The sequence below is a fragment of the Archocentrus centrarchus genome, chromosome 24 (assembly GCF_007364275.1).
Source record: "Archocentrus centrarchus isolate MPI-CPG fArcCen1 chromosome 24, fArcCen1, whole genome shotgun sequence".
Classification (NCBI taxonomy): Eukaryota; Metazoa; Chordata; class Actinopteri; order Cichliformes; family Cichlidae; genus Archocentrus; species Archocentrus centrarchus.
This window is the reverse complement of record NC_044369.1, coordinates 7,412,557-7,427,093: the sequence shown is the minus strand read 5'-3', so window position 1 is coordinate 7,427,093 and position 14,537 is coordinate 7,412,557. Positions and strand designations below refer to the sequence as shown.

Below are 14,537 nucleotides of genomic sequence, written 5' to 3'. Positions count from 1 at the left end.
AGGACTTTTGCAGGTACCAGAGGATAAAGGGAAAGATTGTGAAGTGGCTCAGCGATGCAAACTTGGCATCCGTACTTACTTGTGTGGAAAGTTATATTTTTATAAAAAAAAACTAAAAAAAAAACGTATATTTAGAATATGTTAGTTAGTGAGTGTTAAATTATTCTCAGTCACATAAATTTGGACAACTGACTGCCCCAGAAAAAACTCTTCAAGCATCAAGAGTGTTTGAAGGGGAGTAAAACAGCTGTTGAGAGGTACCTCTTGCAGCCGTGTGAGTAAACACATAAAATTTGTGACTTTACAGAAAGGTCTGAGGCAGATGTGTCGTGCTAACAGAGAAAATTACTTTTCTTCTCTAATAAAACAAAGTAGTTTTGGTGACTAAAGAGTTAAAATGTATCTAAACCTAGCCAAACAGTTACTTAAAAAAAAAAAAAAGGAAAAAACAAAAAAGAACAATAGCATCTAAAAACACAGGTTACAAACTTGTGTCTCTTTAATACTATTTAATACGCACAGCCTCAATCTCCTCTTTAAAATTATCGACTTTTGTAAATGTGGAAGCACTCAAATGCAATTTCGGCAGTCTCTGGCAAACGAACCGTTTTGCCATTTGTGAGGATGTGTTGCATTTGAAAGATGATGGCTGGTGCAAAAACGTAGTCGAGTTCAGCTGGCAAAAGCATTTGGAAAAACTGATCTAGAACAGCTGAAAGATGATTTGATATCCAGCCAGTCGCAAACCTTATTCGTGCGCGCTGTACAAACTAAACCGCCTTCTCTGTGAGATTTAAACTGTTTTCATTTAAAATAAACACCTCGTTGCACGTATATTACAATCAAAACATCAGAACAAAAACACAACATGTGTCAAAGGGATCATGGGACTATAAATTTGCTCAACTTCCACAAGGAAATCTTGGAAAAAGTTTGCACCTCCAGTTTTGTCAGGAAACAGAGAGTGGGTTTCTGAATAAATATAATACCAAGTGAGTATCTGTACAATATGGCGGATCAGGGAGAGGAGGGAAAGTGGATACTTTGGGCAAAGGATGTTGAAGCAGGCGCCGTCAGGCTGGAGGAAAAGAGGAAGACCAAAGTGAAGGTGCATGGATGCAGTGAGAGGGAACAGGCAGATTGTTGTTGTGACAGATAAAGGGTGGGGCGAGGTGCAGGCAGCTAATGGGACCCTAAAGGGAGCAGCTAAAAGAAGTAGAATGCGTCCAATATTGCAGGGTGACGTACACACAGATGCTCTGAGATGCTCTTTGTAATGCACAAAAATGACCTCAGAGCCTTTATTTCTGTCACGCTTCTTATCATCAAAATATGAACAACTCTTAAAATATTTAGCATTTGTGGGTTGAAATCAAGTTAATAGTTTTGAACTAATTTCATGAGAGACAAATGAAGTTGTGTGAACCTTTGCGATTTCTTTTAGTGTGGTTATTCAAACAGCTGCTCAAGGTCTTTTCTTGGGTTTCTGAGAGCTCCTTGAACTCTTAAACTTCAAAAATTATAGTTTGTAACTCAGTTCAAAGAAAATGTTCATTGCTCCAAGATCACCTAAATCTCCAATTAAAATCCAAAAGGTTTTATGGTTGTCAAAGATATACAGCAAGATGGAAGATTAAGCTACATGATTCATCCACTCGCACACACCTTACCTGCAAGGCAAAGTCCAAAGATGGTGAGAAGAACCAGGATGTAGAGGGAAACAATGGCATACTTGATGGATGAGAGGGAGTTCAGATGGCTGCAACACTGGTCCTGCTTCCTGCGACGCTTTGTAGAAACTGACAAATAAAGAAGGATTTATTATGATTACCAGCAAACAGCATTCTGATAAAAAAAAACATTACTAATAATTAATAATGGTAAACAAAATGATTCCTTTAAAAGTGTCTTAAGTTGTGGATAATCTGAGGCAATCCATGTTTTCCCTCGTCCAACTTCTGAATGAAACAAAAAAATTTAATTTAAACTGTGGTTGTAACAAAAAAATGCACTTTTTATGAGAAATTACTTCTTGTATTTGGTAAACCTTTTGGCTTATTAAATACGAAATGGGTATACATAATTCTAACTCACTGCACATCCCAACACGCATGCATCATGCGGTTTCATATAAGGGAATTCACCTGAGTGGACAATGTTACACAGCATGAACTGCACAAGTGCTCTCACTAAGCAGCTATTGCTATAATTCATGTCAGCACTTAACGCTGCTCTCAAGGTCAAACAGATGTTTGAGAATTAGTCTTAATAAAACTGACACAGCACTGTTTATGAGTAATGGAAGTTTTTTTTTTGTTCTTCTGTGTCTGTGTGTGTCAGATAGCTTGGCAGAAGGCAGCAATCAGGCTGTTGATGCTGCTGATGGGAACATTCCTTTCAGGTCATGAGGATGGGAATAGATTTTCTAAGGAGTCATATTCTTCATCAGAATCAGGAATAAGATTTATATGTTTTCTTTAGACGTTATTTGTATGATAGTTAAAATCATTTTTGGCTCAAGGAAACAACAAGAGCTAATAAGAAGAAGAAGAATAAAAAAAGGTAATGGATGTGAATATACACTCACAGCCACTTTATTAAGTGCACCGGTTCAACTGCTGTTAACACAAATATCGATGATATGACATGATAAAGACGACCGGCTGAAGTTCAAACTGAGCATCAGAATGGGGTGTCAGACAGGCTGGTCTGAGTAGTTCAGAAACTGCTGATCTGCTGGGATTCTCCCACACAATCACCAAAATTCAATATTTTACATTTCAACAGGATCAGGAGACAGGATCTAGGGAGATGTATCATTTATCGCTTGTACAATATTCCTTCCTACATGTGTTCCTGAATGTATTTGACCAGATAACATTACCAAATCAATGGCTCAGTCAGTTTCCAAAGGGTACTGAGGCAAGTTTTCCACTCTTTCCTACCATGGAACCATGTGTATTAGGTAAAAGTTACCCAGGGTGTTTTTTAGGCTTTAAACAATTCACTCTTTATCTTTGTGAAATTGCTTATCTTGCATTAAGAGCAAATTTTAGACTGATCTAAGACTAAATAAGGTCTGAAAAGTCCTGGAAAAAGGCCCCAGGTGTCTGAGGGAAAACAACATGAACATCCTGATAAAAACCTGACACGAGATTATAATTACAGTCCATCTTCCTGTTAACAGTCATGATGTTGGCTCGGATCGGACTTTTAAATAAAAACACTGACTCTGCAGCGCAGCCTCCCAGCAGCATGGTTTCATTTGAACCATGACAATCTATCATAATCCATCAGGACACGCACACGCGCGCGCACACACACACACACACACACACACACACACACACACACACACACACACACACACACACACACACACACACAGGCATCTGAGCCAGCTGTGTTTGTATAATGCTGGAGTTGTGTGTGTGTGTGTGTGTGTGTGTGTGTGTGTGTGACATGGTTGGAATGTATAGAAACAGAAATGGCTCTCCAAGCCAGTCTGCCTCTTTATTTAGGTAATGTTAGACATCAAAACAAAATTTCAAACAAAGACATGAAGCTAAGTAAACATTTTTATAAAAACAGACAGAAAACAACATGCACCGTGAGGGGAACATTTTCATCGCCTAGTTATCTGTCCTCTAAGGTTGTTTTTTTTTTTTTCAGTCTCAGTCTAAGAACATGCTTTAGAGGACCTTTAACAGCTCGGGGTATATGTTAGATGAGAAAATCGTTTCCACCGTACATGTGTATATGTTATGCAAGTATGGAGCGAGAGCAGAGAGGTGATTAACTTAGCATAAACACTGGAAACTGAATCTGTGACATTCCCCCCCCCAAAGAAATGACTTTTACCGACTTTAACTGTGCTTGTATGACTTAAATAAACACTTCAGAGGTAGCAGGTGGCATATAATTGAACTTTGGACAGATTAGAGATTTTTTCTTTTTTTAAGTCTGTATTCTAAGCTAGAGTAGCTGCCTGCTTTCACAAGTTTTACAGCCTACTGTAAACACAGACATGAATGTGGGGTGTGGAAAAGAAAGTCTTTCAAAAACTCCAACATTTATGAGTTTCTTCAGCATTATTGTACTGCATTGGCTGTTTTGGCTACATCTTTTCCAACTGACATCTAAAAGGGAGGGAAGCCAATATTCAGTCAGTAAGTAACTCGGCTCATTTGGAAATTACTTTATTGTACTGTTTGATGTTTCTGAGTCATGTGTCTCTGGCGATATGTTGTCAACATACAGCACTGTTTAATAAACAGATTAGACTGGAATTAGTAAACTTGGAGATGCAACAAAAAGGTTCTCCTGATTTTGACACATGTACAGAGTCTGTTTATTTCCAGCTCGGTCAGTGTGTGAGTCAGTCTGTGTATGTAGGATACATGGTAAGTACCACAGATTCCAAAATCACTAGGCACTCTGTAGGTCTCTTTAATTGGCAGGTGATTGTCTTTTAAAGGCCCAAATCTAAGCATGCGTGTTTAACCATTAACATGTGATTGTCAAATTAATTGTAGCGTGCTGTTACAATTACTGTTCACACAGGAGACTGCGGCGGAGAGGCTTACAGTTGTTCTCCATCGCTTTGGTGCGATTCTCACTGCAGGAGCGTCATTCTCAGTGCTCTTAATGCAGTTCTCAAAACTGTTTGTTGTGTTCTCACCTGTGCAAAAGACACTACAACAATCAAAACCTTTTTTTCAGCGACTCACTTCAGCTCTGTGATGAATGGATTAAAAACCTTTCACCACCATTTCATAACTTAGACATCAAATTGTTTTTAACTTTTAGCAAAACCTCACTTACTTTGGAAAGAGTACTGCAAAAATGTGGGTCTAATGTGGAGTAAAATGTGTTTAGACACAAAATGAAATGTGAAGGATTTATTTGAAACTACTGTATAGTCCAGAAAAGCCATGATATGTAATTTGGCAGCCACTTTATGAGGTACACCTGTTCAACTGCTCATTAATGTAAATATCTAATTAGCCAAACACATGTCAGGAATTCAAAGCATTTAGGAATGTAGACATGGTCAAGACAGCCTGCTGAAGTTCAAACTGAGCATCAGGAAGAAAGGTGAGTGAAAGCGGCATGTTTCTTGGTCTGAGTGTTTCAGAAACCGCTGACCTACTGGGATTCTCCCAACAATCATCTCTAGGATTAACAGAGAATGGTCTGAAAATAAAAAAATAAAATACCTTGTTGATGTCAGTGATCAGAGGAGAATGGCCAGACTACTTCAAGCTGGTAGGAAGGCAACAGTGCCTCAATCAACTACTTTTTACAAACAAGGTCTGAAAGCACTGACCTTGAAGCAGATGGGCTACAGTAACAGAAGACCGCACTGGGGGGGGGGGGGGGGGGGGGGGCACTCCTGTTAGCTAAGAACAGGAAACTGAGGCTACACAACTGTCACAGCTTTCATTATTGAAAAATATTTGAAGTAACTTGACTGAAAACATTAATGGACTGCTGTGGACAGTTCTCAGGAAAGTGGGCGATCTAGACTATAAACTTTTTGGATGAATTGTGAGATTCAAGTGAGAAGTGCATCAGCACATCAGCAAATATCTTTAATAGTGAAGCATGCGTAGCAACAACAGAAACAATGAGAAAGGTTAATGTGGTTGGGCTAATGGGAACGAGAGCTGCATGAAGAGCAGAACTGAGAACTGCCCCAAAGCAATCAAGAAAAACTGTAAAAACGTTTTATTGCATGAGACCACCGTGCAGCGATCATAAATGAGTATGATTATATCTGAAGTACAGCTCAGGTCGAGCAGGTGAATACAAAGTAAGAGATGCACGGCTGTGGTGCTTTGGACATACACAGAGCAGGGTTAGCAGACTGGGATAGGGTGAGATGGAGGCAGATGATCTGCTGTGGCGACCCCTAACGGCAGCAGCCGAAAGAAGAAAAAGAAGACCGCAGCCTTTTGAGACTAATTTCATCTAGAGACTGCCAGCAACCACTCACCAACCAGTGGGGGAATACAAATTTTTTTCCCTAGCAACTGGGAAAACAAAAAAAAGGGGGGCTTGTGTGACTGAGGCCTTACTTAAAATAAGCAATAAGCCATTTTAAAGCTTGGATAGATGTGTTATAAATAAATCACACCCTGATCAGTAGTAAAGTGCTGCAAACATGTTAATTTCTGCTGTAAAGTTTGGCATTTTAACATGTGCGTGTATCGCAGCCAGCCTGAAGCAGCCATTTGAGAAACCGGCAGTTGGCCTCAGTTTTGCTCTTCAGCCAAAGAGGTTGCTGTTTAATTTAACCTCTCTTTTGTCGCGCTATTGTCCTGTGCTGTAAAAACCTCTGGTAGAAATATTCTCTCTAATTGAGTGAGGTGTGAGAGTGTTCTTGGATTAGGAATAGTGGATGAGGACAGTGTTTCTGATCTGTGCGGCCATTGTCCACTTTCCATTAAAATGTCAACAAATTCTTAAGTTAACATTTAATAAGTCTTTCCCAACAAACTGGCTGAGCCTTGGTCTGAAACCTGAGAGCAGCACAGGGTCGACTGTGGATTCATTCAGCTGCACCTGTACTCACACACACATACAGATGGTGCTCCTGGACATTTCTGGCTTCTATAGATGACCACAGTGAGAGCGGAGCGAGAGCCAAACGGTCACAGCAGTGTGCATGTGTGTTAGCGTACTCGACCGAGTCTGTGTTAGTTATCAGTGTGTGGGTGGCTGTTGTATAGATGAATAAATCATTCCAAAAATCAGTTATAGCATTTTTCCATTTTTTCTTCTGTTTTGCCAGAACTTTTTTAGAGCTGTCTTTGTTATTAAAGAACATCCTTCAACACAAACATCTGTGATCACCTTCCTGTTGCAGCAGGACGTGCTGTGGGTGCACTGGGAAGTAAAAGTGAAGTTCAGTTTGCTCTTTTGGAAAAGCCGTGTTCAGTTCGGTACTTTCACAGCTCAGTTGTTCCTCTTACCTTCATCGCACAGGTTGAGTTTGGATAAGTTGCGTCCATCATAGGCCTCTTCGTATATGGAGACGTTCTCTCTCTCTTCGTTTGTGCTCAGATACATGGCCTTGTTCTCCATCTCCTGCTGAGTGAACAGAGAACACAGATATAGATTATAATCGCTCTACAACCAAAAGAATATTCTAAAGTTTAATCTAATGATGAGTGGGCTTACACACACACACACACACACACACACACACACACACACACACACACACACACACACACACACACACACACACACACACACACACACCTGTTGACACCTCGGCGGGTTTAAACCAGACTTTTTTTCTTTGACTGAAACTGTTTATTGCGGGCATGGATCCAGGGAGATGAGGGCTATTTTCCCAAAGACTCATAAAATCTGACTTCAGCCATCCATCTTTCTTTCTCAAGCTACATCTGTCTTTATACACACTCCATGGCGTCAGTACCTCACAGGTACAGGTGGTCCTTAAAAAGTAAGTGTAATCTATTGCCCTCTATTACTGCAAATGAGGTAGACCAGCTGTGGGAGCACCAACTGGCTTTGAACCACAATAAAACCAAATTTCCAAGTTAAACAGAAGGAAATCCTTATGCCGTGGCAGTCTTTAAGCCAGTGTTATGTGATTTGTTTCCTCGGCCAACAGAGACGGAGAGAAGTCATGTTTCAGTCCAGTTCCATTACTCTATTTGCTTTTAGAAGAATATTTTAGAAAAGGCATGAATGAACATGCATAAAACATTATGGAAAGGTCAGTCACAGGGTACGAGAGAAGGAATTATTCACCTTTCATACCAACTGGCAGCAAGGAGTGTGTAGAAGTGGCTGCTGCTCTTCAAGCAATTCGGTTTAATTTCCTTGCCAATTTTCCAAAACATGGTAGAGGATTTGAACATCAGCCTAAGTGGAAATGGTAACTGATCAAACATGGAGCTGGTAGCCATACTCAGTTTTAGAAATGATCTGATGAATGGTCTATCTATCTACTTAACCACTCTCTGAGATATATTGAGGCTGCAGTGGCAGCAAAATAAGAAAAGTTGCCCACAGCCATTGAAGAGAAATTACCTACAATCCTTCAACCAGGATACCCATCCTGCTTTGGGTTTGCCCCTCCCCGGCAGACATACCTATAAACACTCAGTGTCCTGGATCCAAGAAAAAAAATGAATTGAGATCCCAGCAAGAATTTGAAGAGAAACAACTCGGGATCCACTTCAGGCACATCATTAAAAAATGAATGAATCTGCAAGAGGCTGCATGTCTAAGTGTATCCTTGAGCGAATGAATGGCTTGAGTGCAAGAAATTGGCCAGTATTTGCAAATATACCAGCTGAAAAGTGAGGAGGAAATGCAGCATTTGCAGAAATGCTTGGTTAGTTTTAAGGCAATTTGCAAACCATGTCGCTATTTCATAGTTTTTTTTCACCACAGAGGAAAAAGAAGCATTAAGTTTTGATTCTTACACTGTGAAATGTAATGATTATATTAGCATTGGCCTCAAAAACATCTAAGGTAAACAGTTAAGAGCGTTCTGATAGATTTGTTAATGGTTGAATTCAGTAACTCCTCTTGGAAGCACCAATTCCACCTTAACCACCAGGCTGATAGTGTCGTGAAGCAGCAGAGTTACATAATCTCTTGTATAACTCAGTTTAATTACAAGCAGACTGAAGTTCACATTTTATTTAAGACTTCAACATGCATGCCAATAAGTTTCTTTCTTTATGAACAGAATTTTTCATGTTCCAGGAGCTTGGACCCAAGCACCAGACTGTTTATTCAGTGTCAAGCATGTTAGCTCTTCTCGTTTGGGCAGGTTTTCCCACGATGTGCATAATGCAAACCAAATATGAATAATATAAAAGGGAATGCAGGACAAATAAGACTGGGGATAGAGAGGCTATGTCAGACACTTTTGAGGGATCAGATGAAATCGGCTGCAGTCAGGAGTCGTGGGTGTTATCCTCCCACAAACCCTGGTGGCAGATCTGTGAGTGTTTGAGAAAGTCGTTAAAAAGTGCTCAGTCAAGACTCTCATTAAAGAGGGGATAGAGGGGTTGGTTGACATTTAGACTAAGGCTAGGCAGGAGTCATTAGGGCTGCTAGGAGATCCCACTAAACACTCCACACCCCTGCATATGTGTTTGTGAGTGGGGGGTGAGTTATCTTCTAATTACACTGCGTCTGGTGGCATATAACACTCTTCTATCGCTCAGTGCCAACAGAGGATGGTGGGAAAGCCAAGCAGTTAGTGTTTTATGTCGCCAGCTCTGACCCTTTGGACCTTTGCTATTTCTAAACTTAATGAAGAAATAATGTAAAAACAACATGAAATTTAGAGAATATGAGTACAAGATGAGTGATACGCATCTACAGATATATGGTCCATACAGCAGCCTGATACAGAATTTATGAGGCAAGTTCAAACCACTTAAAAGTATCCATTCATTCATTTTTTAACATCAGTGCTTAAAATGAACTTTGAATTTTTTTTTTTTTAAGCAGATCAATTGACTCCAGTTGTAATATATACTAGTGACCAGCAGATAGCTGATATAAGGTGTTTATAGGTGCATAAATGCTGCAGAAGGGTCATTATTTTTAGTAAATGGTTCTAGGCAAAGTGATGACATCATAATATCTAAGATAAATAAGAACGGGGGCAGAGCAGGGGCACATCAATCAAGGAATCCTAAACAGAAATGTATGTGAGAATTTCATAATGCTCAAAATGGCAGTTGTCCCACCCCTCCTGTGTTAGCGCCATAGTGCAACGTCTGAGTGAGAATAGCACAGATACTGGAGAATTAATAGCAAGTGTGTCGATGTCATGTCTACTGCCTCTTGTGTGTTCTAGTGAGACAGCACGCACACACACACACACACACACACACACACACACACACACACACACACACACACACACACACACACACACCACACACACACCACACACACACACACACACACACACACACACCTAACCCAAAAGGAGGATTTCCAGTATTAAGGATGACCATTCAGGTGTATCTTATACATATTGTGGAACTAAGATGTTCTCGTTGAATCCCTCAGTGGATTTTCACCTGACTGCAGCGCTCTCCTATTTGAACTGCAAAGATCTTGTGAATCCACTTTAGACCTTGTAAAACCACCTTGTAACTCCCCCACCAGTTTTGCATAAAAGATCTCAAGTGGTGACGGCAGCAAATTCAATCAACCAATACAAAAAACGTCTTCCTACAGAGTACAATAAACAGTAAAGTTATCAATACCAGCTTTAGTTAGGAATGAGCCTGTTAAGGACTGCAAGGAAAATTCCTGTTCTTGGATAATTATGTAACAAACACATTTGGCTTTTGATAACTACAGTATGTCTAATCATTTGGTTCTTTGTCTATAACACACTTGGCAAAAGTATAAAGAGACCACAAATTTCACACCTTCTGGCTGCAGTTTTAACTATACATATAACAGAGCTTACAGCTAGTTTTCATCATCACTGATAATCCTGTCTCAGAGTGATGATGACTAGTTCACGCATTCATTATTTCTAGGCTGGGCTATTGTGATTTATTATTCTCTGACTGTCCTAAAAGCTCCCTGAAAAGCCTTCAGCTGATCCATGCTGCAGCGAGAGTACTGACAGGGACTAGAAAGAGAGAGCAGATTTCTCCCGTAGTAACTTCTCTTCATTGACTTTCTGTTAAATCCAAAACTGAATTTAAAATTGTTCTCCTCATATATATGGGCCCCATCTTATCTTAAAGACCTCATAGTATCATATCACCCCCCAACAGGGCACTTCATTCAGACTGCAGGATTCAAGAGTTTCTGAAAGCAGAATGGGAGGAACAGCCTTCGGCTATTAGGTTGCTCTCCTGTGGAACCAGCTCCCAGTTTGGATTTGGGAGTTTTAACATTAGACTCGAACCTTTGATTTTTGATAAAGCATATAGTTAGAGCTGGATCAGGTGACCCTGAACCCTCCCTTAGTTGCTGCTATAAGCTCAGACTACTGCAGGACTTATCACGATCCACTCACCTCTGTTCACTCCCCACATGTTTATATACTACTGCAGCATGTCATTAACCTTTTTCTTCTCACTCCTTTAGACTGTGTTTTGTCCCGTCTCTCTCTGCTGTCCTCTCTTTCCCCTGGCAGCAGATGACTGCCCCTCCCTGGTTCTGCCAGAGGTTTCTTTCTGTTAAAGGGAGTTTTTCCTTCCCACTGTTGCAAAGTGCTTGCTCTTGTGGGGGCGGGAGGGGGGGGGGGGTGTCTTTAATTGTTTGGGCTTTCTCCAGAATACTGTAGGCAGGGTTTCTTTACAATGTAAAGAAAAAACTTTTATAAGAATTATTAAATTTCCCCCAAAATATGTTGTGCTCGCGTTTTTTAAACATAAGATTAAAATGTACTTTTTTTGATGTTAAAAATAAATTTTTCACTATGAAAAAAAAAAGTCAAACTGGAACAAAGGGATGCACCGCTTTGGCATCGCCACGATGTCCAAAACAAAGTCAGGCCCGGGTAATTAAAAAAACAAACAAAAAACATAAATGTGGTTCACTAATTAGATATGATATCAAATGATTAATCAGTGAACCAATCCCGACTCTGTCAACGCCTTACTGCGATCAACCTGAAATAAAGCAAAGGATGGAGGGCTGCCATCACTATTTTTATTGGCCTGGGACTCTCAGACACTCCCCAAGTTTGTCTGTCATAGTCTGCACACATCTGCTGCTCTGCCCTCCTCCAATGAATGATTTACTGTTGGGTGGGTGCCTTAGCTATACGAGTATATGAAAACTAAATGAGGACCACTAACACCAAAAGCAAGAGGATAGCAAGTCTCTCTGGTTGGATCGTAGGTAACAGGGTGCAGACCACTACCAGTGGAGGGAGGTGTATAGAGTGCAGGTGCTGCGAAGTCCACAATATTTAAACCTAGTGAGTGACAGGTTGGCTTATAACCCACCAAGAAATGAAGAGCTGGCTTTAATATTAAAACTTAACTTTTTAAAAAAAAATTTATCAGAGAGGAGCCATACTTTTCTTGGAGTAATTTCTCAAGTATAGCCACTTAAACTGACTTAAAAAAATAGAAGTTTACACAAAACACAAAATAGTGCTCTGTGATTTGTATAGACGCACCAGTCAACATGACAAGCACCATTTAAAGGGCTTACCGACTTTAACTCTTGGAAGTTATATTTCTCCCATCATCTGTATTTTTGCAGATTTTCCATAGATTTCAATCCAGGATTCTCTGGGTACCTTCTCCCTCTCTTACAAAGTCTCTGTTCAGCCTCACAGAAAATGAATGCACAAAGAGTTTAGTGAACTGAGAGAGAGAATGGAAATTCACCCAGCACAGCAGGTAGACCCCTCTCAATTCTCCCAGCATAAGAGGAAACAATTATCTTGTCATGCATTGTTGCCCTGTAAGATTTGCCCTCAACAGAACAGCTGATCATCTGCAGCGTGTGGTCTCTGCTGATATTTAAAGCACATCAGAACCTACGACTAAAAGACTGGACAGAGCTGGGAGTGAGTGCATGTGTAGCTGGTGCAATAAATATAAATTTTTAAATATTACACAACACAAGTAACATTAATGAACCCTTTTGCACATTTCACCTATTCATTAAACAATTAAAAAATTACTACAATCCAAAACATCCCCTGCGGTATTAATAATCAAAATAAAAGCTCACAGCACATTTTGGTCTATGAAGTCTGAGCTTGGAGCCCTTGAAAGCATCACAGCAGTCAAACGCCCCACGCCATTGTTCAGTCATCCGTGTGCAACATTAACCCATTTTTCTCGGTTGATTAAAAGCAGCGATACTTCATCCATGACCACGGAAACACAAAGCAACAGTTTTCTGTGGATGAGTTCCATTAAGTGTGGGTTTCCTGTCCTTTTGTGGCGCTGCAAGCCAATAAATTGTATGCAGCAATTCAACTGTAATTCAGCCTAATAGCAATAAAAATTAAACGCATGAAAAAGAATCAGCAACTCGAAAAGGTGGAAGTTTGGCACAGTTGATGGACATACAGCTGAGAGACAAACATCATTAACCTATGAACACACTAATTAATCACCGTCTAACTTTTGCCCAGTGCACATGCGTCTGATACTCTTAGATTTCCTGAGAGTCCACTGATGTGATTCGTAGTAGGGAGCCCCTGTATATACACATTACATAACATCACTTTTCAAATGAATGACAGACGACACAGATTTCCGTAAAATTTTGTTAAACATTTCGTCAGATAATGGTAACCCTGTACGACATAAAACTTGAACGGGAGAAGCAGCATGAGTGCGCCTGTCTCACCTTGTCAGCTGTCAACTGGAAATAAAATTCACAGCTCCGCGTTTTTCATAATTCCCCCCAAAATGCTGCGTCCTGACGCTCTCACTTTCAGTCCCCCAGCTCTCAAAATAGCATTAACACTACAAAAAGTTCTTTTTTTCCCTTTTCCCCACTTTTTCTTTTCTTTGTTTTTCTAGAAAGTTTTCTGCAGTGGCACAACATGCACAGCCTCTGCCAACGCTGCGGTGACAGGCAGCAGCTCTGTAGTGAAGCGCAAACTCTGACATTTGGAGTAATATACCCACAACAACGTCATGTGACCAGCACAAAACTCCAGCTGAAGCTGCCGAGCAGCGGGGACCGAAGCTGCGAGGTGAAAAGGATGAGTCCCACCTGCTGTTCACGAGCGCCCTCTGTTGGATGCGGGTAATAAACTCACCCTCTCCCCGCCATCCTCTTCTGTCACGCCAACCCTCTGCACGTCTGCCGTCGTTACATCCGTGAACCTCCTCTGTTTCCTCCTGCGTGGCAGCTCCACATTCAGCATCCTTTATCCACTATCCATCCTCTGCACATGTCCAAACCATCTCAACCTTGCATCTCTAACTTTAAAGTAAACAACTGTCTCCAAACCACTCAACCTGCCAAAGGATACCTCCACCTCTCCAGACTCTCTTCCACCTGCTCCCTACTCTCACTACAGATTACAATATCGTCTGCAAACATCATAGTCAATGGAAACTTGACCTCATCTGTCAAGCTGTCCATCACCATTCTTGATAATATGCAGATTACCAGTGTGCCTTTATATCTACATACTACATACTTCACAAAACCCACTGTAACAATATCAACCTGGAAGCGGTGATGGGCGGAGCCTGTAAAAAGAACATACCTACTGTAACACGTCCATGAGCTGAAGAGGTACGAATAACAGGTCGTCTTTAAATTGTTTTCATTACCAAAGGGAAATAGAGAGGTAACTTCTTACTGAAAAAAACAACAAAAACGCCTGCGTAAACGGGTCATTCATACTGATGACATTCAATAATTTCATCGTTTTATCTGAGAAACGGCTTGATAAAATATTAGAAAATATTCTGGTGCAGCTCAAAATATTATACTATACTTGTCCAAGTTGATCACATGTTACACAGGTCAAACGTCTGTAAGAAAGTAGGGGTAGGATCATGTTTTAGGATGCA

At 40.5% G+C, this 14,537-nt stretch overlaps 1 protein-coding gene across 1 annotated transcript in view; it reads right to left on the bottom strand.

The window, feature by feature from the left end:
* Positions 1–13,588, bottom strand: part of LOC115774609 (scavenger receptor class A member 5-like) — a 98,172-nt gene extending 84,584 nt beyond the window's left edge. The window contains 3 exon segments of the mRNA XM_030721965.1: positions 1,671–1,799; positions 6,978–7,092; positions 13,354–13,588. Coding sequence (XP_030577825.1) covers positions 1,671–1,799; positions 6,978–7,089 — 241 coding nt within the window. The 5' untranslated portion in view covers positions 7,090–7,092; positions 13,354–13,588.
* Between the last annotated feature and the right edge of the window lie 949 nt (positions 13,589–14,537).